At 39.0% G+C, this 24889-nt stretch overlaps 2 protein-coding genes across 3 annotated transcripts in view; one reads left to right on the top strand and one right to left on the bottom strand.

The window, feature by feature from the left end:
• Window positions 1–5876, top strand: part of tmem164 (transmembrane protein 164) — a 22450-nt gene extending 16574 nt beyond the window's left edge. The window contains exon 6 of the mRNA XM_005800755.3: window positions 573–5876. Coding sequence (XP_005800812.1) covers window positions 573–779 — 207 coding nt within the window. The 3' untranslated portion in view covers window positions 780–5876. The remainder of the gene's footprint in view (window positions 1–572) is intronic.
• ammecr1 (Alport syndrome, mental retardation, midface hypoplasia and elliptocytosis chromosomal region gene 1) lies at window positions 5643–20873 on the bottom strand. Of its 2 annotated transcripts, XM_005800756.2 has the most exons (6): window positions 19369–20871; window positions 14669–14779; window positions 11740–11854; window positions 10882–10972; window positions 10668–10764; window positions 5643–9510 (listed from the first exon to the last, which is right to left on the bottom strand). In XM_005800756.2, the coding sequence occupies exons 1-6, from the start codon at window positions 19827–19829 to the stop codon at window positions 9396–9398; spliced, it is 990 nt and encodes a 329-aa protein (XP_005800813.1). In that variant the 5' UTR covers window positions 19830–20871; the 3' UTR covers window positions 5643–9395. The 2 variants fall into 2 exon arrangements, with proteins under 2 accessions (XP_005800813.1, XP_023197988.1); XM_023342220.1 differs by lacking the exon at window positions 14669–14779 and having other exon boundaries at window positions 19369–20873.
• Window positions 20874–24889: the final 4016 nt, after the last annotated feature.

Below are 24889 nucleotides of genomic sequence, written 5' to 3' on the forward strand. Positions count from 1 at the left end.
ATACTCCAGTTCAGAGGAATGTGCAATCAAGTTGTTTAAAGACAAAAAAAATTTTAATTAACAAAAAAACATAAATAATTATTCAGCAAAGAATTCTTTTATAATATAAATAAAATTTTATATGAAATAAAAAATTATATTAAGTAAATAAAAATATGATTATATTTTTGAGGATTTTCAGCAGATCTGTCTTTTTTTATCTTCTCGTTCAGCTATGAAGCCAATTAAGCAATAAGAAAAAGAATCCAGAGAAAATCTGCAGCGCTAACAAGATGTGAAGTCATTTGGCAGCCAAATGAGTTTCTGCAGACTAATAAGTTACGGAGGACTTCCAGGCGGTGAACTCATCACTCATTCCATTTGCGGGGAAGGGGGCTTTTTAGAGCAGAAATCCAGAGGAAATTAATGATTCATAAAGATATGCACAGTTAAGTCGAGCATGACATTCGCCAGAGCCTCATCCAAGTGGATAATTCCTTTTTTCTTTTCTTTTTTTTTAATCGCCATTAACAGGAAAATTAGGTCTCACGCCCAGTTAACCTGTCCCCGCTCTCCCCCTTCCTGCCCCCCAGGCGACAGAGGTCAACCTGAACAACATGCTGTGTCCGGCCGTGTCGGATCCCTTCTACGGGCCGTGGTACCGGGTGTGGGCGACGGGCCACCAGACTGCGCTGACGCTGATCCATGGGAAGCTCCTGACGTTCCTCTCTCAGTACAGCGGCTCCGCCTGCAGATACCTGCTGGACACGCTTCCACTGCGCAGCAAGAAGGTCGACTAGACGTCCGCGCACACGCGGCCCCCCGAGGCTTTGTTCTGTTTTACATCTACGTTTTCTGGAATCTTTTAGCCCTGTTGAGACATGGGCAGCTTTTCAGGGGCCAATAAAACCCACACATCATTCTTGGTGGCTCAAATACGTATGTGTACAATTTCCATGCTGGTTGTTAAGCAGCTGGACATGCGCTCACTGACAGGGTTTCCCCCAGAAAACTTGCTAAGCCCGGTGGCAGGGCGGTCCACCAGCGGCCCGCCGTTTTTTTGTTTTTCTGTTTGTTTTTTGTGTTAAAAAAATGCTAAAAGTTGACGGTAAATTTATTATGACTAAGTAACTGTATGCTATTTGAAGGTATTATTGGCAACACCTAAACACACAACTGTAGTTTTAAAAATACAAACACAAAAAATATAATTAATTCAAATTGTCAGTTTTTTGCATTAATTTCTAACTAAGTAATCAGACATTGGCCTGTTATGTAATGCTGGTCACACTCAGCCGGCCTAATGCATAAACAAACTAAGCAGCTGCTTGGAGCCGCCATTTTAACATGAACCATAGTTCTTTTAACATTTTAGCATTTGTTTTTATTGAGAATAAAAATGCTATCAAATTTGATGTAATTGTTTCAGTAGAGATAAAAGTTTTAAATTCTTTGCCATTTAAATTTAAGATTTGAAAAAGCTGGCAAGATTAACTTTTAAAAGTTCAAAAAATAACTCTTCATAGTATGATTGTTGTGTTACCATAACTACAACATGAGGCCATGAGTTTAATCTGCGTTTGAGCTTGGTTTGTTCACAAATAATAACCAATTACCTGTTTTTCAGTTTATTTAAGTACATTAACTAAATGTACTTAGTGTACAAAATTTAAGTGTTTCTCGTATTAAGTTTTCCTTTAGTAATGTCTGCTGCTTGGTGCAGTATTTTGCTGGTTGGGATTGGTTATTATTTATCCAAGCGAATGTAATATTTGCGAGGAAAGCTGTTTGAAAACGACTAGTCTACGATTGACTGGTTAACTTTATCAAGTTGCAAGTGCAGAGAAGCGTCAAGCGCCTGCCAGAACTCGTATTGAGCTCGTGGGATACGTAAACACATACGCCGCACGTCACTCTTTGTTCGCAACGAGAACCTCAAAAAGCGCGACTATATGTGAAATTGTATCGGCGGCTTACGTTGCGCTTGCGCGAGCGTACGCCGCCGATACGGCGTTGTCCGGAAATGAACCCCGACGGAGCTCCTTCCGGTTTGAGTGAAAGGTGGCGCGCGCCATTTGACAAAACTTCAAGAGGCGCATGCGTCAATGACCAGACGCCAACACGTCGTCGCGCCCAGCTTAATGCATCAACTATAGATCCGTCTTCACTATCGCTGTTACTGGTGTGTTAAAAGCTAATCTGAAATAAACAAACTAGCGACGTGGGCGGGGCAAGTAAAGCCAAGCGGCCGCCGGGCTTGTAATGGCGGAAGCTGGGGGAAACCTTGTGATACAGTTTTCATCCTGCTGCCTTTTTCTTTGTTGTAAATGTAAAGTCGACGTTGAGTACCTGAATGGTCCCACCTGCTTGTGGCGCAGGTGGGACCATTCAGGTACTCAGCGGGTGGGAGGCGCTGCTTTCAGCTCTGACTGAGTTTAGTTATGCTAACTCTCATTTTACCGAGTCGTTTTTATTTGTCTCAAGTGCGCTTTGAAGCAGATTTTAAATGTGAGCTGTTGTTAAAGTCACTGCTTGTTTAATAGCGCGTGGATGTGAATGTTATCTTTTGTCGGGTTTTTTTATGAGTGGAGAAAAAAAACGCATATGAAAAGGATAGGATTTAATTTTTGTAAGTGGCTTTTATCTTCCAGTCTCCAGCCTGTTCAATGCATTCCAGTTATGATAATCAGGAGGCATGAAGGACTTCTTACATGCTGCAGGTTGAAGTGAAGAATAAGGAGTGAATGGGTGGGACTTGGGTTGTTGTTTTGTTTCTCTCTCTGTGTTGTTTTTATCGTGGTGTTTGACTATATTCGTCGAGGTTTAACCTTGAGAACATTGTTAGGAAAAAAATATTTGCCAATGGCAGGCAGATGCTGCGTCTTATCTGGAACTGAAGGTCTTTGCAAAACCATTCATACCCGTTGAACCTTTTCCTCGTGTTGTCGTGCTACCACCTCCACATTTTGATGACTTTTATTAGGCCGTCATTATTACAGATGGTCATTTCTGGTTTTGCATGCGTTTGTGTGAAGGTTTCTTTATTCCGGTGCCCAAGATAACAGATAATAGTTCTTCTGGTTTTATGCTAATCCATTGCCCAAAAGTGGAAAGAGTGTAGTACAGCTACACCTAAACAGCCCAAAGCGGACATTATTCAGCAAAGCAGTCTGTAGCCTGTAGCAGTCTGTGTTACAGCGGCTCAGAAGAAGCCTCTGTCTGAAAACTCTGCTGTTTTTTTTTTTTTTTTAACAGTCTCGTGAAGAATATGCTCAGGGTTTTCCATAATTTTTGTAAAGAATTCTTCTTTGTTCGATAATCTCCAGACATTCCAGAGTAATCCCCAAAACAGAACCGTTCTTCTTTATCTCGCTTTTCAGCCTGGTGGACGGCCGTGTCTGGGTGCAGCTGCGCCGTACTCCAGTCAGGTTATTATTTCATAACCTAGCTATTATAACCATGTATCATTTTTCCTTCTGCTTCACAAATAGTCGTGAATTTAATCACATAAGATACATCACCGTTCGTGAACAAGTGCAATGTGGGTGTGAATACTTTTACTAGGCTCTCTGTGTATCAAGACACTTGAAAGAAACTCTTGTTCCAACAGTAACAAATCATGCACAAAAATGTTTACCTCCAAAATTCATGCCGTTAAATCAACACCTATTATAGGAAAATGTCACTCGTATGTACATTTCATTTCAAGTCCGAGGTGGTTTGTGCACCCGTCTTTATTTCAGTATCGAAAAGGGAGAAGAGAAACTTTTGTAGCTCTGAGTTCAGATGTGTGTTGCGGCAACAATTAAAGGGATTTCCAGTGGCCAAAGTTTTCCTTGTGTATTTTTCTTCTTTTTTTGTATTTATGTTCTGTATTAGTCTAATTTAAGTCAGATATTTCTCCTGCTCTATTTTCTACTGAAAGCAAACTGTCATTTGAAGAAAAGATAACATTGTTTCGAATGTAAACGTTTCATTTAGCAGAGTTGGATGGTTTTTCCCATGGGGTGTGTATTTGTTTTTATTTGTGTGTAGAGTCCTGAGAGTATGAGGCATGCTTTCAGAAAATGTGGGTAAACAACCGAGAAAAACTGTAATTAGTTTGGGTCTCGGTATGAAATCGCACTTTGTTTGTTCAGCTGATCATACCGTAAACTTCTTAAGACAGAATAAGCTAATACAGGTGTTTGTCACAATCATAAAGTAAAAATCTATAAAAGTACGAGAAGAATTACACTTAGTCATGAATGTGAAGAAAGTAGGAAACTACTTCCTGACATATTCCCAATCCGTCTCCTTGACGACACACGGCTGATGAAGATTGGATTTTTAATTCCAGGGTACAAAAAAAAAGAAAAGAAAATCTAATATTTTCAAATTTACAAAATGATTCAGATTTACATTGACTGACTTTGGACCACTTCATAAAACACATCAATTGCATGTTAGCCTGCATTAGCTAACAATAACATAACTAAGTTATGGAAATTGATTGAAGTAAAGGTTTCATACATTGGTCATTTCAACATGTGGCATTAATTTTAAAGTGTGAATGAAAAATGAATGTCAGTTAAAGCTAAACGAATGTGAAGGTTTTCAGACTGAATTAAGTGAAAGTCAAACTTTTGCTCGTCTTCTCTGCCCACTCAGTTTCTGTTTTCACCAACCTTTTCCAATCCCATGTATCCGTTTCACATCAAGCCTGCCATTTCTTTAAAGCTTCAAGATTTGATTTGATTTTTTTAACTGCTAATTGTGCGATACATTTTGATCAACACATATCATAAAATGACTCAGCTGTCATTTTGCTAGTAATGGTAAACTTGCTAGTGAAGATGCTTAAAACAGCAACTGGAAAAAAATAACATTTCATCCGACCCACGTCTCCCCTGCCTCATCGGCAGAAGTGCTGCAAAACAAGAGGGACGACACGTTTTTAGCTGATTTGGAGGGGTTTTTTTATTGAATAAATGATTTTAAAAGGTAACAATGTTTAAAACTACATTATTTTCACAGCCATTGCTTACAGATAACCCATCGATATATTTTCTTTCAGCCTTCTTCACAATTTTATTTATTTTTTTTACCTTTTTTTTTGCGTTATGTACTTTTTTATTTTCTTTTTGGTGTCATACGATCATAAATGCCCGTTTTGGAGTTCCATCACACTAAACAGCAATTCAGTTGGAAAGGAAGAGGGGTTCTAGTTCTACAGGGATGGAATTAAAAGTTCCCAGTTCATTATTTCCCCCCCTCCCCCATCAACAATTTTTCAGAGTACTAAAGCAGAGAGAGAGAGAGAGAGGAAAAAGGAAAAGATTCAAAAATTGACAAAGGAAATAAAAGTTGGTATGAGGAGTTACACCAGGTAACCCTCCCAGCCCATCAGGCCACTGCAAAAGAAAGCCATTTTATACAGCGACACGTCTCAGAAGTGTGTCTCAAAAATTTTCAGAACATAGAAAACCACTAAAATAATTTTGAAACTAGATCCAAAATATTCCTTTGAAAAAAATTTATTTTGATGTACAAAAACAGTCATTTTCTCTTTTTTTTTTTAATTGTCTCTTTTTGTTTTGTTTTGTTTTTTTAACTTTTTTTAATAAAAGCTTCAAACACAAGTTTATTGTAGTTCTTATTTGTCATTATTATTATTGATTCACTTTTTTTTTTTTCTTTTAATTCTTCTATCAGTGCGATTGTATACCAGTGCAGCTACTGGGTCGAGTAAAGAAAACAGGCTTTTTCATCTTTAATGGCATAAAAAATAAGGAAAAAAAATCCATCTTTTATACAAAGTATAACTGCTGGTCTTTAGGGGGAAAACAAACATTTATAAACCACCCATAAAGCTAGGAGGCACACCATGGGATTTTCATTTTTGAAAAAAAAAAAAATAGCAATAATAATAATACTAACAAAACAAGTAACAACAATTTGCACCCATTTTATCGCCGTCTTGACGCCACGAACGGCTTCAGAGACGGAAACAATGACAATTCATTGAAGAACTGGGTTGCTTAACAAGTCAGAAATCGCACAAAAAAAAAAAAAGAAGAAACATTTAGTCACGAGCAGGGCTTGTTTTTGGAAGGACAGGAAGCCAGGCCTGGAAAAAAACGCAGCATCTGAGCATGGCCGCTGGCATCTTTGGTTCGGTCGAACATACGAAGGTAACAAAGAGCTCGGTGACGGCGGCGCGAGGAATGCCGAGGCTGAACTCCAAACCCTGGTATGGGAACCAAAACACGCAATCTGCTACTACAGTCTACCGATGTCGTTCCTCGCGATTCCTTGAGGTATCAGTGATTCGAAATGTCGGATCAGTGCGTAAGAGCACTGAAAAAGAAAAACTAAAAAAAAAAACAACTAAAAATCTATGTCACTGTAGAGGTAAACTTCAATGAAGAGAGGCTGAAACGACCTCAACAGGACCTTATGCTAGTTAACGTCTTACACGTTGCCCTTTTGGAGGTGGTTAGCCGATTCAACAGCTAAAAAGCCTCCCAAAAAAAGAGAGAAAAATAAACTAAAAAATAAAACGGGAACCTCGGATCTTCCCGCCATCTTGCCAGTGAACGACATGCATCACACGTTGACAAACTAGGCCATGAGGTTGGGCCACAGTGAAGGGAGTAATCAAGGGACAGAAGGTAAAATGTGTGACTTCTTGTCCTTTCAAACCTGCACAGTGTTGACTTGCACTGGTAGGACAAAAAAACAACATAAATGTAAAAACAAACAAACAAAAAATAACACCTGTTGAACAGATCTGCATATATCAAGGTTAACATGTAGGATTTTCTCTTATTACACATCGCTGTTCAATTCCCCTGGTGACCGTTAACAGTACATTCCATAGCGCCTGTTGAGTCTTTCTTCATTACGAGAGAGAATGTCAGTTTCCCAGAGTGGAATTGATCCCCCACCCCAAAAAAAAATTAAATAAAATTTTTTTTAAAAATTACCCAAGTCCACCTCAACAAAAAAGCTTTCCGTCCGCGTCGGAGATCACGGATCCTTCACCGCAACTTGGCTCGCGCAGCAACGCAACTCCAGAGAAAATCTTACATGTCGCATTGTTAAGTATATATATATATATATGATATGATCAATGAGTCCGCATGACCAGTCACGAGATGTGACCACCCCAATATGAGGTCAGATAGCACCATATTTGTCTTTTAAATCTCTTAATGGTTAATAAGAGTGTCTAAGCCATAGATCAAGCATATCATGGATAAAACCATAGGTCTCATACTCATACATACATGCAACTAAATACATTGCATGTGTATACAAAGACATATATGTAAAAGAGCATGGTCAATTTGGTTTTGCAGCAGAGAAAAATTCAGGTTGTGCTGTAGTCGACGGACCAGGAGAGCAGGCGCCTGACTGCGGCTTCTTCTGGTGTAGTATTGTACGGTACGGTTTCCTACGGCCGCAACGCTGACCCCTTGTGGTTGGATCTTTTAACGGTGCTCGACTTTAACGTTGATTATGTGAAATCTAAGCGTAGGATATGGAGTGAAGCACGCGCGGAGTCTCCCGGACGACGAGCGTCTACGCCGTTCAAGTAGAGGATACACTCAGGGCGACTTTCTCCTGGTCCATCGTTTTTGTTGATTTTTTTTCTTTCTTTTTATTAAAAAAAACTTAAGGCAACACAACTGGAAATCTGGATCGTTTCGGGTTACTGTGGATGGATTGCCGAAAGCCCTTGACATTTTTGCATAAAAGAAAAAAATGTATGTAAAAAGAAAGAAGCTGTCAGTTAGAAAAAGGCTGTTACGACAGAAGATGTTGGTCAAGTAACAAGAACCTCTCTCCAAAAAAAAAGACAACAATTCCAGTTTGCAACAGAAACACGCAGACCGACAACTTGGTGATCCTCGATAGATCGAACATTCGTTAAAGTACGCCTAACTAGCAGAGTGTGTGTGGCTCAAACTCACACCTGGGTAATATTTGGATAAGAACTGGCTTTACAAAGCCCTGGCTTTTTTTTCTTTTTATAAAACAAATTTAAAAAATGTACACTTCCTGTAACCTTCTGATTGAAACAGACAGAAACTAGAACATTCCCTGTGCTGCGGACACGTGGATCAACGGGAGTGAGGGGAACAGCGGCGGCGCCGTATCCACGACTACGCACTATGACATGCACTTCTAAATGACACAAACATGTTAGTAAGATCACGTCTGTTTGTGCGCGACTTTTTTTTCTCCTTCTCCTTAAATATACGTCGTACTCTGCGGGACGATGGTTAATAATCGGAAAATGCATGACGATGTTTTCACGATGACACGAGGAACTAAGTGAAGCGGCGGGGTTTCGGGCTGAAGCGACATCTCAACGTTTCAGCACCCAACGCCTCTGATAACGGACAAAACTGTGGAAGATAGAGTATGGCTTTAAATTGTTTTAGCACGTCCCTACAGCGCGACTCCCTGTCAGTAAATGCAGAAAAAACAACAACTAAGAAACAAATTTTTTCATTAAACAAAAGCTTCATGTACATCTTCTTGTTCCTCGGCCTTCTTGAAGTCTAAATAAACCCTCGGAAATAAGCTTAAAATTTTAGGTAGCCAAACAAATGCAGCTGAGCCTGTAGCTGAAACCCAATTTCTAATTTATTCTACTGGTTTTCCGTCTTGTGACAAAGTGGAGCCTATAATCCACACACAGTGACACACACACGCACACACACACACAATTGTGACCCAAATCAATAAACAGAATCAGCAAAAGCCGATCAAAAGGCGTCACAATCCTATCTACACTTTGGAGAACACGTATCCCACGTACGAGTTCCAACTACGACAACGAGAGTTTAGAAGGCTAGCGCGACCTCAGCCGTCACGTTTTGGAGAGGAATTGAAAGTAGTGAGGATACAGCCTTTTGGAACTGCAGTTTGCCTTTGCTACATGATATTACACGTCTGGATAGTAAAGTTAAAGAAACGACAAGTAGACGATAAAAATAAAAGGGTTAGTAAATGTAAAATTGTAGCAAAGCCTAAATCCACCCAAGGAGACTCGCTTCCATCCACAGAATCAAACACCTGATTAGCTTTGCTGAAAAGACGCAATATTAATGAAAATCTAATATTGGTTAATTTTTCCAAAATAATATGAACGAATGGAGGGGGGTGAGGTTATAGATATAGGTATACATATGCTGCAAAAGCTCAACCACAGGCAAACAAAAGGAACATGGTTTTCTCGCCATAATCGAACGATGCTTCACTGCCACCCGTTGCCATGTCAACGTCTGTGAGACGGCCAGCATGGCAACGGAAACTATCATCATAAAATGGTACAGTAGTAGAAATAGCTAGACCAGGAGGGGGCGGGCTCTCCTGGGAAAAGGTCCGCGGAGAGGTCCAATGATTGGTCATGCGGCTCGCTGTCAGGAATAATGGTTATACGACGGCACCGGGTGCCCAATGCCGTTCTGGTAGTGATGGTGCTGGCGGTGGGCGATGTACTCTGCATACCCCATCGTCATCTTCTCGCTACGGTACCTGAAACAGAGAAGAAGACAGAAATCCGAGAGTCTGTCCTCACAAGCCGACATGAGTGAAGGGGTTTCTGCAGATGTCACCGACTCTAATTTAAGACTTTTACGACCAATATGAATGAAATTTAAAACCTGCGTCACGACAGAGATATACAAAAGACAACTGCATATTTCACACAGTTGTAGTGCCAAGCCTTTTTCTTTTCTTGCACAGAATGAATGCAGCCTCGTAGGGATTCGCAACAGAAGTGAGGCAGCGGCAAAGAAAGTCGTCCAGTGAACTGGCAATGAATTTAAACTGGCAGCTAGCTAGCGGTAGCCTGAACCGCCTCGATAAGTCAGGCGACTCAAAAAAATATGTCAGGATTTTTATTGCCCGGCATAAAAATCCCATAAATACATTGAATATACAAGATAAACTAGTCAGCACAAAATTTAAGACCTATAATTAACGTATTTAAGGCCAACTTTATTTTTCCAAATTAGTTTAAGACATTTTAAGGCCTTAATTTTAAATACATACTGTACATTTAAGACTTTTTAAGCATTACCCTGTTACTCAGCACCAGATTTTTTCCTCCCAAACTTCTCAGGGTTTTTGGTGAAATCTTAAGTCATCTCAATCGTAGGCGTTAGAAAGTCAATACTGTTTTTCCCAATTTAACGCAAAATAATGTCATTGTGAATTTGTTGTATATGAAACAGAGTGGCATATTATTTTTTGCCTAACTAAAAAATTGTTTCCTAATTTTTGGGGTAAAATTTTTCCAGTTCATCTGGTCTAGAAGAATTGATGTGCTTTTTTGTTAAGTCACTGGATTATTATAGTGTTGCTTACTATGATTAAAATTAAATTATTTAAAATTAAAAGTGCCCACCGGTGGTCTCAATTTGTAGCATTCTTGAACTGGAGGGTCATACTAGATTGTTCCATGGGCCACAAATCATACTTTGGCCGCCCCTGGTCTACTTAGACAAACCCAGGGCTAACTGGTGACATTTCATTCTTTCTTGAGGCGATTTTCCATTTCTCTGTGCATCTTTATTTGGCTAAATTTAAGTTTCTACTGTTAGCAAACAGGTATCTAGGTGAAAATGTGTTGCTATGGTAGGAAACAACACCAACACACTCAAATATTGATGAAATAGAACCAATTATACCTGGTTAACTTAATGGTCTTCCTGAAGTCATTTGTGATGGGAGCTTTGTAACCTCCCTTTCGTAGTAAGGAATCTATGGTTTGAATGTGGTCCCAACCTAGAATCATTAAAAAAAAAAATAAAACAATTATTAAAAATGCAATTGTGTAATTATTTTGACAAGTTTGTTTGAAGGCAGGAGAGGCTGTTCAGTTGAGGGCACAAAAATGCTCACCTTGCTCTTTTGCAACTTCTGGCAGGTAGGTGGCGGTGCGCTTTGATCCTTTTTCATTGAAAAACTCTATTCTTATACCATGAACACCCACCTAAAAGCAAAGAGAAAAGCGAAACAAAAAGAGAACTTTGCGTTACAAAGTCAGAGTTGCTTCACGTCTGCTTTAGGCTAATAAAATAAACTCCTGCACAACTGAACGGAGGCGGTTTTATGAATAGAAATGACTATAAATGTGTTGGCACCTAAACCAATTTAAGATGACGACTAGCTTCGTTAAATATTCGTACGGTTCCTTTGAACGTCATCACGTTACAGCAATAAACCTCAGCGGATTCAATAGAGGTGAAAATGAGGCATAGTTTGTAAACTTTTTAAAAACACAAATCTGAAAAGTGTGGCATGCAGCACTTCTTACAGGTCTCTACCACCTATACACATCCACACAAACAGTCGATTCTTCTTCCCGGCATAGCTCAGCTTCTGTCACATTAGACAGGAAGTGTCAGTGAACTTGCCACAGCTTTCAAAGTTGATTTATGTCTGGACTTGGACTGGACCAGCAACACATTGATTTAATTTGATCTAAACCTTCCCAGTCTAAAATCTTTTTCAGCTTCAAAGAAGTTTTCTCAAATTGTGTTATTTGGGTCCGTCCGTCCACCTGCCCATAACCCGCGACCACTAGCTTCTTCAGCCTTGCTAAGGAGCATGACAAGCACAATGGTTATGCACATTACTTTGTTTTTTCTTTGGCATTTCACAAGACTTCCCCGCAGAATAACCTCGAGTAATTAGCGCGGCAGCGACAGAAAAAGAAACTCTCGGAAATGTGACCCGACTGCCTCGTGAAGCGCTCACCTCCCAGTCGAGATAATCACCCACGTCTTCAAAGTTGGTGAGAAGAGACACTGAGCAGAAGAGGCGAGGCAGCTCATCCCTTGTCATAGGGGGGAAGCGGCTGTCTTTAAGGGCACTGCAGACAGTAAGTCACACAGGCGAGCAGCATTAGAGGATCATATGGATGAAAGGTGTTATGATCCGGTGTGTTTGATCGTTACGTGAACGTCAAGACTCCTGCTGATGGGAACAAAACCAGTGACAGAAAATGCAGCACAAACCACTCATATTTGAGAGTTTGACAAAAGAGGTCTTCTTATGTCAGCCTTCTTAAAACATTTTAAGTTAAATTAAATATGCAGCTTTTAAAAGCTGCATATTCTAACCAATGCTCGGTTAGACCTTATAGCCGGGTTCGTACACTTTTCCCACAGTAAAACTCAAGATTTTCAAGTTAAGTTGTCAAATTTTTCCATCGCTGCACTTTGTTCTTTTTTGTTCATTTGTATTGTTTTTATCTCCAATTTCAATTTGCTCTCACATGACAATTTGTTACTGTTATTAATACTGTCTTGTGATCGTATTCTACATTCTACCGCAGGCACCAAGTAAACTAAAATATAACAAAATTTTGTTTTGGAATGGATCTCTCACATACCCTGTTGAGCTGGCTGATGAGAGAATAAAACACTCATGTAACACAAAAAAAAAACTCCCTCAACTTCAATAACGTTGTTGAACTATGACCTTTGTCTCAATTACACAGATCAATTAGTCATTGAGCCATTAGGAATAATAAATATTCATTATATTAAAAACCTTAAGGTAAATGACCTTCCTGATCAAATTAAATGCTTAAACACAACATACAAAGAGACAAAGAAATCTCTAAAAAAATATTTTTGCCAAGTTTCCTGACATTTAGCAAATAGAAATATTTTTTCTAATTCTAATTAACTAAAAACAAGAAAAGTTTTGTGATTTAACTTCAAACAGTGTGAAAAAAAAACGTGTCTTTATATTACGTGAATGAAAATACCTGATTTCAACTGCAAAATAACGTTTTCCAAATTTTGACTTTTAATCAAACATTAGATTGCAATATATTACTAAACTGTGTGGTTTGAATATCAAGCACTTTCCCAACCTTGAAAACATCTAGTTGAAACATCAAGCATTTTTAAGAATTTCAATCAACCTGAAAACACCGAAAGTCTCCAAACACCCAGTGGCAAATTAACCTCCTGGTAACCTACAGTGACTGTGTCCCATTTATTGCTATCAAAGAGTAAGAGGGTGGGAAGTGAAGATCATATAGTCTCAACTGGGAAGGATTAGAATAACAAAAAAATAATAAATTTAAAAAAGAAGCGATTAAAGGCCTGTAACTTCAAGCTACTTACCAGGCCACACTTTGCTTTTCTCACCATATTATCAGCATTTTGGCTCCTGGCTGGTGTTAATTTTGGACTCTGCGTGAGCTACAGCGAGTCTGCAGAAAGACCTACATGGAAGTGACAGGCACTGCACGCAGGCGGCCATGTGCACTACTAATCCAAAGATCACCGAGCTCAACTACATCTGTGGGGAGAACGGGGGGACGCAGATTATAAAATAAAAAATTTAAAAAAAAAAAGAAATAATCATAAGATCTCACTGTGAAATGAAACTGAGAATAAAATGCTGTACGGGCTGCATGAAATTAAAGGCACGAATGAGGTAATTCGATGTTTCTATGACAGAGAGACTTAATCCAGCTGAGATCAGGGCTCGGTGGGGCCCCACGCCCTCTGGCTCTGAATCTATGCTACTGAAATTCTCAACTGTATGTTTGGTGCTGCAGAAAGACAATCCCTGATGGTGCTCAGCACTAGGAAGATGTCAGCATGCAGGACGGTTTAATTTCCTATGTTCCTGTTGTTATAAAGACAACAGGAACTTTTTTTTTTGTTTTGTTGCCTTTTATCTAGTTCAGGGGTCTGCAACATGAGGCTCCTTGAGCCACAAGCGCATTCTTAAGACTTTACACAATGCCCCATGATAACTTTGACTAAAAGATAAACTGGTGTTTTTAAATATAGATACAAATTTCAGTTTTAGCTTTTTTTTTTTTTTTTTTTTTGCTGTTGTTTTGAGAACTATTTGCATTAATTTTCCACTGTGACATCAAGTACTTTTTGTAAATCCTTTTTTTCGCAAACATTCCATAGAAGAAAACATAGCCATCTTCTTTTGGTAAAAGTTTAATATCATACTTTTATTTAAAACCCAAAAAATAATAAATTTTTGAAACATTTTCTTTAAAAAGAAAAATAGACACATTTCTGAAGTGGACATTTATCAAAAATTCTAAATTGTTTTTATTCATCAGAACATGTAACATTTTTGGCAGACCACTGATCTAGCTGAATAAGTTTAAACTGCATATTGCACAGTAGAGGGCGCCACACAAAGTTACATTAAGAAAGTCGGTTTGTTACTGACATATTTTACCAGCGTAAAGAAACACAGGCTGAAGCACAAACTCAAGGTTTCCCCCAGAAAACTTGCTAACTCTGGTGTTTGGGCACTGGGGCAGTCATTCATCCAGCGGCCTGTCGTCTTTTTGAGTTAAAGAATGTTTAAAGTTGACAGGAAATTTAAAAATATCACTTGAAAATCATGTTATTAACAAGATTAACAAGCAACACCTAAACACCAACTTTAAAGTCTTAAAATATGCAAATATTTTAAAAAGGCTTAAATAAATAAGCAATGCTTAGCCTGGTGGGTGCACAAGTAAAGCATTGTGGCCCGCCAGGCTTATAATATACTGAGGAAAACCCTGACAAACTGAATTACCACTACAGGTTGGTTTCTACAACCACAGATATCAATGTAAAATATTCAAACAGCCCAATTTATGATCAATCTTACAGATAAGTAATATATTTCAACTGTGTTTGCTTACCTGGTAAGGGTGTACTCCCTGAGTCCTGAGTGCAGATTCATGGCAGAAAATGTACCTATACAACCCCTCAACCGTTTGTCTCTGCCTATTTTCCATGTGACAAACAGCGGGCTGAAAAACAGAAAGAAAAAAAAAAAACCCAGAGTGATCCATTTAATTTACTGAGTCTAAATGATGTTAACACACACACTCCAGCAGCACGTCAGCACCTGCTGCTTTCTTATTAAATACGACAGAATCTTTACTCACTTGAGATGGAACTAGCTCTAATGTCTTTCATCATGATGGATCATTTTCCATCAAAGCCTTTCCTTCGTTGCTTTGGGCCGCCTGCTTAACCAACTCTTTGTCTGACTCCAATTTTCACCCCCCCTTTCATGTTGTAGCTGAGATTTCTTCCAGCTTTTATGATGAGATAACTTCTGATTGAGGAAAACCCAACTGAAGCCCCTGCAGTGGCTCTACATTCATAGCTAATTAATCACTGTCTGATGTCTATACAAAGCCATGAATGACAATGAAGAGCCAATGCGATGCTGCATTAACGCAGCAAAATACCGCGTCTGAGCAGAGAACATCAAGACACCGGTAAAAAGGAAAAAAGTTTTATGTCAGTGGTGTTAGAGGAATTACATAAACAACATGAACATGGAACAACGAAAAAAAACAAGATTTAAATTTTATCATGTCACCAGAATACATTTTAGAGCGATTTCTCTTTCTGCGTGACAGCAATTTCAAGAACGAAAAAGCTGCACACTGCCAGTCAGGCGGCTGAGAGAAAGCTACCAAACTTTCGAGTTTCGATTGGGAATATGTCAGTCGCCAAAACAAGGTGGAACAAAAACTTAATATCACATTTAAAAAGCATATAATGATTGTGTTAAAACTTAAAAAGCGCATCAAGAACATTTACATAAAAATTCCCCAGTAAATGTTAGCTGCACTTCAGCTTCACTGTTTGTTAAAAATTAAAATATTCATTGCAGCTGCTGATGTTCTACAACTTGTTAAAAAAAATGAATAAAATCTCATACCAGTCCGTGCCTATGCACAACATGCCCTTTTTTCCCCTCATTTGGAAGAGTTCAATTTTGAATACTTCTACAATTTTAGCACAATAAGTCTTTCATTCATTTGAAAATTAAATATATATATATAATTTTGTAATACTGATAAGTCATTTACAATTGTGCTTCTTAATATTAAACTGTCAAGAGTTACTTTAAAAAAAAAAAACTCATCTACTTTCTTTTTAAAAATATTCCTAAGCAACAACTAGTTCATATTAAAAACACTGGAAACATTTATTGACACGATGACATTAACCAGGTACTTTTATATTAGAATTTCATTACACATTTGTTTTTACATTATCTTGGAAAATTTGCTCTGCTTTCCACAAGATGCATGTGACATGCCACTCAGTGTTACATCACTGCCGTGGCTTTATGGAGATATACATGCCTACAACCAATATGAAGGTCAGCAACTATTTAACAGCAATGTTTGTCTTTATCTTAGATGTTTTTTTTAGCTCAAAATGTGGACAAGTCAATTTAATAATGATTGAATTGTCAATTTCCCTTTTTCGTTATTGCTATGCTTAAAAAAAAAAAAGCTAAGTAAGAAAAATAAACTATTTTAGGGATGTTTCCACAGGACAACTCCAAAACAGGAAACTCTTCTCTGCTTTAATCACTAAAAACATGACAGAACTGCAACAATGTAAGATTCTTGTTTTTATGTTTTTCTCAAAAACACCAGAGCATTATGCCTATGACCAAAGTTGGAGTTGGTCAGAGCATTTCAATAATTCAGCTTGACAAGCTTCACACCCCCCCCCAAGTGAAGGACATGTCGAGGACATCGCACAGCGTACTCAAAAGTTCCTCCGACCGGATGGAGCTTACACACACATCCAGCAGGAATTAGCTTGTTATGCATCCGTTGACGGATCTTTTTGGTCCAGGGCAATACTATGACGGTTGGGTAATGTGACCAGCTCTCAGTCACCTAACTCTGCTCCCCCTCCATGCTCCCACCCAAACCACAAAAAGCTCCTAATGCTAAATTACTCCTAAGACATTATGAGCTTGTGGAAAATTCCTGTTAACACTTCGGATCCGACTTTTTCTGCCTCTCGCGCAGATTATGTTACCCGTCCGGGAGGGTTTCGAGTTCAGCGTGGAGACGGGACGTTTTTCCTTCTGCAGAGAAGGCTGGGTTTCAAGATGTGATTTCAGAGCTCGTTGAGTCCAAATGGGAGAAAGTCTCTTTAGAAAAAGATTTGTTTGAAAAGAAAACGGAGAAATTAAAGACCAGATAGAAACCCAAGCTTCAGTTCTTCCAACTTAATATTTAAACCAGCATATTTTAGCAAAACTACAGTAAATGTTGCACTAAAAGACAAAAAATTTACTTTGAAGATTTGTAGAGATCTGCACCGGTGCTCTGTTGCTATACATTTAAAAAGATGGTTCAAACTTTTTGTCAAAATTAACTTGATTTTTTTTGCATTCTGGTGACTAATATTAAATACCTAGGTGCAAAACGTTTGTGCATTCGTCAAATATCTCAACATTTTTAAATTACAGAATACTATAAAAAAAAATTCTCTTTCCAAAGTGTGGAATCTGAAGACCATGTCAGTTCTCACCCAAGTAAGTCACGTACATCTCACATTATTACATTAATAAATGATGTATGCAAAGCACTTTAGGTAAAACAGTCCTTCACAGAAGAATGTGTCCACCCACATTTTTTTTCCCTTGCAGTCACACACTGTTACGCATTGACATGGTGAATTCTTCAGACGTCATGCATGCCACTGTTCAAAAACCGGGAAAGCTGAAGAATGTAAAACTTTTTCATACCAATCTTTTACTCTATACCTTGATTTATTTGATGACGATTTTAATGGAGTCGTGTTGGTTTTTGTAAGACTGAATAAAAAATGTCATGAGCTTTATGAGAATACCTTTATAAAAGTATTTTTTTTTTCTCTTTCTGTCAAAGACTCAAAGTTATCACGAATTACAGCATTCCACTAATCTCACATTTATTATATAGTGAATAAAATACAAGCTCTTTTACAGTGATACTTTATTAGGCAAACGTTTGCAAATTATGGTACCGGAATATCCCCACTGAGGGCAATAAAGGACATTTTTATTGTATCCTTGCTTGCTGAAAGAATAGACGAGTATTAAATAATATTTTAAAAAATGTGTTCAATTTGAAATAGTTCTTGTTGAACTTAAACTTTGACAAAAGTGCTAAGAGGTACAAAATAGTATTGCTCAAAATACATAGTTTATTCTGCACCAGCTTTACACTTCAGCTAATTTTTAATTTCAAGTTTGTTCTGACTCTCAATCCGCCCTTACTCAAAAAACTGCCACTGTTCTATGTCTGTATCAACAAACATCACAATACACTGAGTATGTTCTTTTGAAAAAGTTGCCACATGAACGAACGTTTTCCTACTTATTCTGGAAAAAGTGAGCTCTGGTTTCGAAACAATGGAAAATACTTCAAAAAAAATGTAAGACACCCGTTTAGGTCACATGGTGTCATATTACCATGTTAAATAGGGGACAAAATGTTTCTATAGAGGCCTCAACATGAAGCCTACTGAAAAAAAAAACAAATATACATTTACAAATCTTATAATTATTTTTATCATACTACAGTATATTTTGTGGATCCCTCAGATCGTGATATTGAACAGGCTTGTTGTTTTCCTTTGATTATCTACTAATGGAGTTAGTCCGTCTTTAATACCGGTTAAATTAAGTATAGCTTAGAACTGCTAAGTACTTAGCGAGTAGCATGTTTTCTTTGTTGCTTATGAAAAACTTATTTCTTCCCTACTTCGATAGGAAACGACTTAACAAAAAGCAAAACCTGTAAAATAAAATACAATAAACTGCCAACCATTAACTTGTCAATATATGAGGGAGACCGCAAAAAAAAAAAAAGCTAATGAGACGCTAACTGCTCATTGGTACTATGATGGTAAGCTAATGTAGCGGCTAACAAGGATAAGCTCAGTATATGCCACCAAGTATTTACTTGAGATAAATGTCTAAACCACAACTACTTAAGTCAAACATTGGGCTCTTTTAAATACATTTTAGTCAACGTCCGGCAATAAATCAGCCAACCTAAAGTTGCTGAACATAAAAAAAATAAACGCTCCATCCTTTTATCTTCTAGATGCTAATAATGGCTAGCCGATAAAAGCTAGCGCTAGTAGAGAAGAACACTGGCTACTAGCTTTTGAGTTAGATTAGAAGTACTGTGAAATATTTATTCTTGACAAATACTCGTGGAAAGTCTAAAATTGACCTGGTGCCTCAAACAGTCATTAACATTCCATATATTTTATTCAAAAATTCAGCTAAAGAAGAGCATATTTGGCGTGCGGTTTGAGTAGCTTGAAGGCCCGAGCAGCCTCTATCACTAGGCCCTACTTAAAACTTGCTCAGTGGAGATACAATCGGGAGGAGCTTTATGAATTAAACTCAACCGAATTTAAGCTGTGCTTTCACGTGACAATTCGAATTCTATATAATGGACAAAACTAATTCCAAACGTGGACGTATTAGGTTTTCACAGACAAGTTCCTATTGGGAAAATTCAACTGTCAGAGCTGAAATGGAGCAACAACAACAACAAAAGACATAAATACTCACTAGGGATCGTTTGTAAACCTGGGTGTTCTCGGAGGTTGGTATCCGTACAGATGGCAATAAAGCACGTCAAAGCAGAAGCAGCACATCTCTGCTGAGACGACCATTTTTCTGCCGCCACTTCCCGAACCTGGTCCTGGGCTGAGGTTCGGGGAGAGGCCGGATGTAGAGTAGCCGGCCGGGGCAGGGGACAGAGCGTTTGTGCCGCCGCTGCTACCGCTAACGTTACCTCCGGGTCCCCCCAGGCCGTTGGCTCTGCTCACGTTCGCCGTTGCTGCAACCGTCGCGGAGGAGCCAATCCCCAACTCCGAGCCACAATGTCCGGTTCCTGCCACCCCGCTTCCCGCCCCCACCCCGCCGGGACCCCCCGACCCGGGAGATCCCGACAGTTTCTGCTTCTTCACCCCGCAGCACCCGGCCGCCATCTTGGAACAATCTGCACCGACACACCGCTTCCGACCCATAACCGTCACCGCGGGAAGGGTGGGGGGGAACGCCGACCAGACGTAGAAATCCCACTGCGTTGAGACGTACGACGGACAATACTCCACTTTCACTCTTTTATTTTTTTTTTCAGTCTGGCAAAGAAATAACCAATGTGGCGAGAAGACTGCAATGTCACTCTAGCGTTGCCTTTAAAAATGCGTGACTCGGCTACGCAAAATTCATCGCTGGACAGGCGTTTATTCCTTGAGTAGTCAGCCAGTCAGGGCTCGGACTGTGGTGTTCCAGTGGATCACCACCCCAAGTCCGAGCCAAATACACACCCCTCCTTGCTAGAACGACACCGCCCGAAGCGACCTCACTCAGTTACCCCCTTAAAACACACAAGTTCAAGGAGTACCCCGTCCGATCAGGCCGCAGATGACAGCAGTCGGGCGGTCCAGATGTGTGGCCGACAGCCTGTGCGCTGTAGTCCCGCAGCACACACCTCTCCAACTGGAAGCCGGGGGCTCGAGTACGCAGGACCCATAAGCTTCAGCACAAACTGCGCACTGCTCCTCGGACAGCGTAGCTTCTCATTGCACCAGCTTGTTTGCTACTGCCTCGTGAACTTCTAATTATACAACAGGCCCACAATAATGGAAACCCAAACGCCGGGGAAACGCAGAGTAAAATGGCATCTGACAATGCGAGGTTGGCATGGCACAACGAATCGCGTCAGCGCCGAAACAAGTCATTTCAGTACCGTTAGCCCACAGTTTGCACCTGCATCATGACAGCTTCTCGGACCGGTGTTGCAAATCTAAATAAACGCCCCCGCGTCAAAACGGACAGCTGAAAGTTTTCAGCATATGTTTGTTGGGAGGCTGTCACTCGGACAGAAGAGCCCTTCTAGTCCGCGGACCGTGAGAATTCCGCCGGGTTTGGCGACCCTCCCCTCCGCATCCGCCTGTCAGCTGCTACAGTTCTGTGCTGTTCGGGTAAAAAGCCTTGCGATCAGTCAGTGGGCACGGGCATCGGTGTCGTCGGCACGCCGGAACCGGATTCAGAAAACGATCTGCGCCCAGTCGCTACTCATACTGCGTAGCTTTTTAGAGGGGGGGGGGGGTCTGCTGAATTTGCAATTCAGAAGAAATATTCGTTGCTGTGGGAGCGTGCGCGACCATGACGTGTGCGTGCGCGTGCACAACAAAAGCAGTTACCCCGAAGTTGTAAAAGGCGCAGGAGGACTATAGTGAATTTACTGTTCCCATCAAATCTGGGATTATCTTGTCAAAAATCTTATCGTGAGCATTCTGTGCTCAAGCCGTTAACACTCGGGATAGCAGGAGATATAGAAATGAAGATTTTTTTTTTCTTCTTCTACTTCTTCTGATTCGTCATATTCATTTAGGAACAGGGCACCTTCAAAAAGCAGTCATACCCCAAAGGCTGACAACATGACCCAATGTCCGAATCGAAAGATTGTTGGAAATCTGACAAGACTTTACAGTGACGCAAAAGTGGTAGATAAACGATTTGCAGCTGTAACTCCGCAGAACGATGAAGATGCAAATTACTTATTTGCAAACGCATCCCATCCTTTTTAGATTTTCTATTTGGAAAACAAACTGCGTCATGAAGCACTACTGGGTTTTAGCACATCACTTAAAGTCTGGTTTCTGGTTGCGACATATAGCTCCACTTGAGTTTAGTTCTTTGAGACAGTGTTTGCAGGAGTAGTACGGAAAATTCTTCTTTAATAAAAATAATAATAATAACAAAACAAAATTAGCACTGATGAAGTTTGCAGCATAATTGAGCTTTTTCTTCGTAGTCAAGTCTGGATTTGTTGGAGTTTACCTTATTAACACCCTGTAATCCTCCTGAATAAACAGCCTGCTTCCAACCATCTAAGTTTTATTGTACATTTAGTTTCATCATAAGCTTTGTTAAGTTCTGAATGACCGAGTAATGTTTATTTCTTTAATGCTCATGACATTAATAGTCACATATGTGGAGCAGCATTTATATGAATGCTGCAAGTCAGGGTTATATACTAAAGAAATTGCATAACTCTTTCTAAAGTTAACAGATAAAAGAAAGGACAACAACTCTTGTCTTCGCTTCTTTCATTCTGAATTTGAGTTTAACTCTCCGTTGTTAATAATAAACTGCATTAACTCAGCATAGCATAAAGTTGGTGTGTACACACGGCTTAGTGCTGCAGAGCAGAGTGTATTCCCTATAAAATCCTCTTCACGCAACCAGTGATTTTCAGAAATGCATGATAATGCAATCCGCCGCATCCCCATTAGCTCTCGAAGCTACAACAGGAAAAGGGTGAAGCAGGCCGAATTTTCTCTCCTCACATCTGCTGAAATTCAGCCGCAAGTAACAAACCAAAGGTGTGGTTGAGATGAACGTGATCGTCACTGCCATTGTAGTTTTATTGATGCGATTGATGTAATAATAATGTAGTAAAAAAAAAAAAAAAAGCTCATGGAGTGATCAAAGGTTTCTCATCGTCTGATATTCCCAGCATAGTGTGTTATTGTTAGGTCTTGCTGATAAAGCATGCATGATTCATTAGCAAAAATTTTTTAGAACGTAATAGAAGGCCAGACTGCAACTTTCTCATTATTTTCAATCTAGCATTTAACAAAAACTAACATATCGAAGGAACACAAACATTGCTTGATGGCTGCAGCTGCTGTGAATTATTTTGTGCTTTTGCTACTTGACTGCAAGAATTCCTGATTCTGCATTTGACTGTTTTTGCTCTTAAAGGAAAAGAGTTTCTAAGCAAAAACTACCTGAGGAGTTCCCCAAGGTTCAATACTTGTGTCTCTACAATTGTTAGAGTCAGTCAATTAGCAAACTGATTGCCTCTGGTTTGTACTTATATTAGTGCTTATTTATATTTGTCTTCTCATGCATCCTCTTCTATTCCAGTTTTTTTTATTATTAATACACATGTTTTTTGTATCTTTTGATCTTGATTTTTGTGATTATTGTAGTTAAAACTGTCCTTTTTGACAATATCTGTGAATAGTTCTTATAAATAACTTAATCATTTGTGATGACTGTAATTCACATTAACTGAAAATGAAGTAAATCATGGCTGCTGCAATTTTTTTTGCTATATATGTTGTAGGAGACAGTATTTATGGGTGGGTTTTTTTCTTTCTCTTCTGTTCTTTTTTCTTCTTCCTTGTTGGAATTGTAATTTTTTTTGTATATTATGTGAAAACTCTAATACATATATTAAATACTAAAACATGGCTGTTGCCTCATCTCTAGAAGCCCCAAATTTGGGGACAATAGCATTCAAATGCTCATCAGGTCTTTAGACCTATATGGGCTAATAAAATAATGAACTGGAAATTGAGTAGAAAAGAAAACATTCTTTACTGTCTAGTGGGGAAATCGAGGAGTGCCAGCAGGAAGATAAAGGTAACTGGAAGCATGCATATTCAAACTAAGATAAATAAACAAACAAACAAACAAACAGAAAAATAAGAATAAGACACTACACAGTAAGGACAGCACATCAGCTTCATGAATCTGTGGGAGATAAGATAAGATAAGATAAGATAAGATAAGATAAGATAAGATAAATCTTATCTTATTAAGAGTCTTATTAAGAGATATTTATTAAGAGTCGTGACAAAAATTCTAGAAAGCATATCGACTAAATTTGCATGTGTGGATTTTCTCCCACAATCCCAAAAATATGCACGTGTGTCTCTGTGTTGCTATGTGATGGAGTCCACATTTTGCCCACTAGCTACTGAAGACGTTCAACTCCATAAACGTTGGTGTGTTTCACAACATGCTCATTTGTCCTGCAAATTGTGCACTGACGGGATGAGGTTTGTCCGCACAAAAAGAATTTTTTTGCGCAATTGTGAAAATGCATCGTGTTACAGAAATTGTTCATTCAAATTAGATGTAGAAAAATGCAACGTGAGTTCATGCAATGACTTCTCCTGATGTCCAGTCCGTCCAGCTGTCTGTCTTTGCATACACCTTGTCATCAGCTCAGCTGTCTTATACCCTCTGGCTCCAACTGTAGTGACCTTTCTTTTCCACCCAGGACGGGAGTAATTGGTGATTTTCCACCACAGACGAGGAACTCCTCCCATCAACCGGGAAGTCATATCGCCCACTTGGATTTCTTTCTGTCCCTCTTCTTCTGTTTCTTTTTAACATCCTGGGCATTTCATCGTTTGAATGGACAGGGTCTGTCTGACAGTCACAGAGTCACATGGTGCCTCGTGAGAGCTTATCTTTGATCGCTGCAGCACTCAGGCTTAAACTGTTGCCATTTTCTTGTCAGTTTGCAATAAAGTAACTGGACGTTCGGACCGATTTGCAGTATTTTTCATGTTCTGCAGTGAAGAGAACAATCAGTGTTCTAAAAGATTTTTTTTAATATATTCTTTTATATTTACATCTTACTTACCATAATCACATCATGTGGTTATACATAGGCCTATACAGTTGTTAAAATGTTTTTAAGACAGCCATTTTATGTTCTTTTTTCTCCTCTAAATCCTCTTAAGTACAGGTTTTAAATTAATTTCATGGTGCTTGACTTGGATGTGATTCTGATGCCAAAGATATTCAATGTGTCAGAGTTTTAAAATTTGTAGGACAATACAGTCGAGGTTTGAGAAGTCATTGTAAATTTCAAATACATTAGAGGTTATCTATGTTGGCACAGATGCCAAAAAGCAGCGAAGTGTCAGTGTTTTCCTGCCTCAAAAAATTGTGGAACTTAAAAACAATCATACCAGAAAATGTTGTGTTCTCAAATATCTTAAATGTCTTCCCTGATCTAAAAAGAAGTTTCAGGCGTCTTACTAATAATTGTTTTCATCTACAAACTTTGAACTTTTTCAACTTTTGAGAGAAAATTAATAACATAATTTCAACAGATGAAGCAGTGCCGGATGACTTTGGTATATACATTATACTTATGTATTAATTTCCACTTTGATGTCTGACTGAAGTGTTAGAGAAACACTGATATAGTCTATTTAAACAACGTGTCAGATTGTAATGTTGTGATGATACCATAAATACCATAAATAGT

Source organism: Xiphophorus maculatus, chromosome 11, assembly GCF_002775205.1.
Source record: "Xiphophorus maculatus strain JP 163 A chromosome 11, X_maculatus-5.0-male, whole genome shotgun sequence".
NCBI classification, from domain to species: Eukaryota; Metazoa; Chordata; class Actinopteri; order Cyprinodontiformes; family Poeciliidae; genus Xiphophorus; species Xiphophorus maculatus.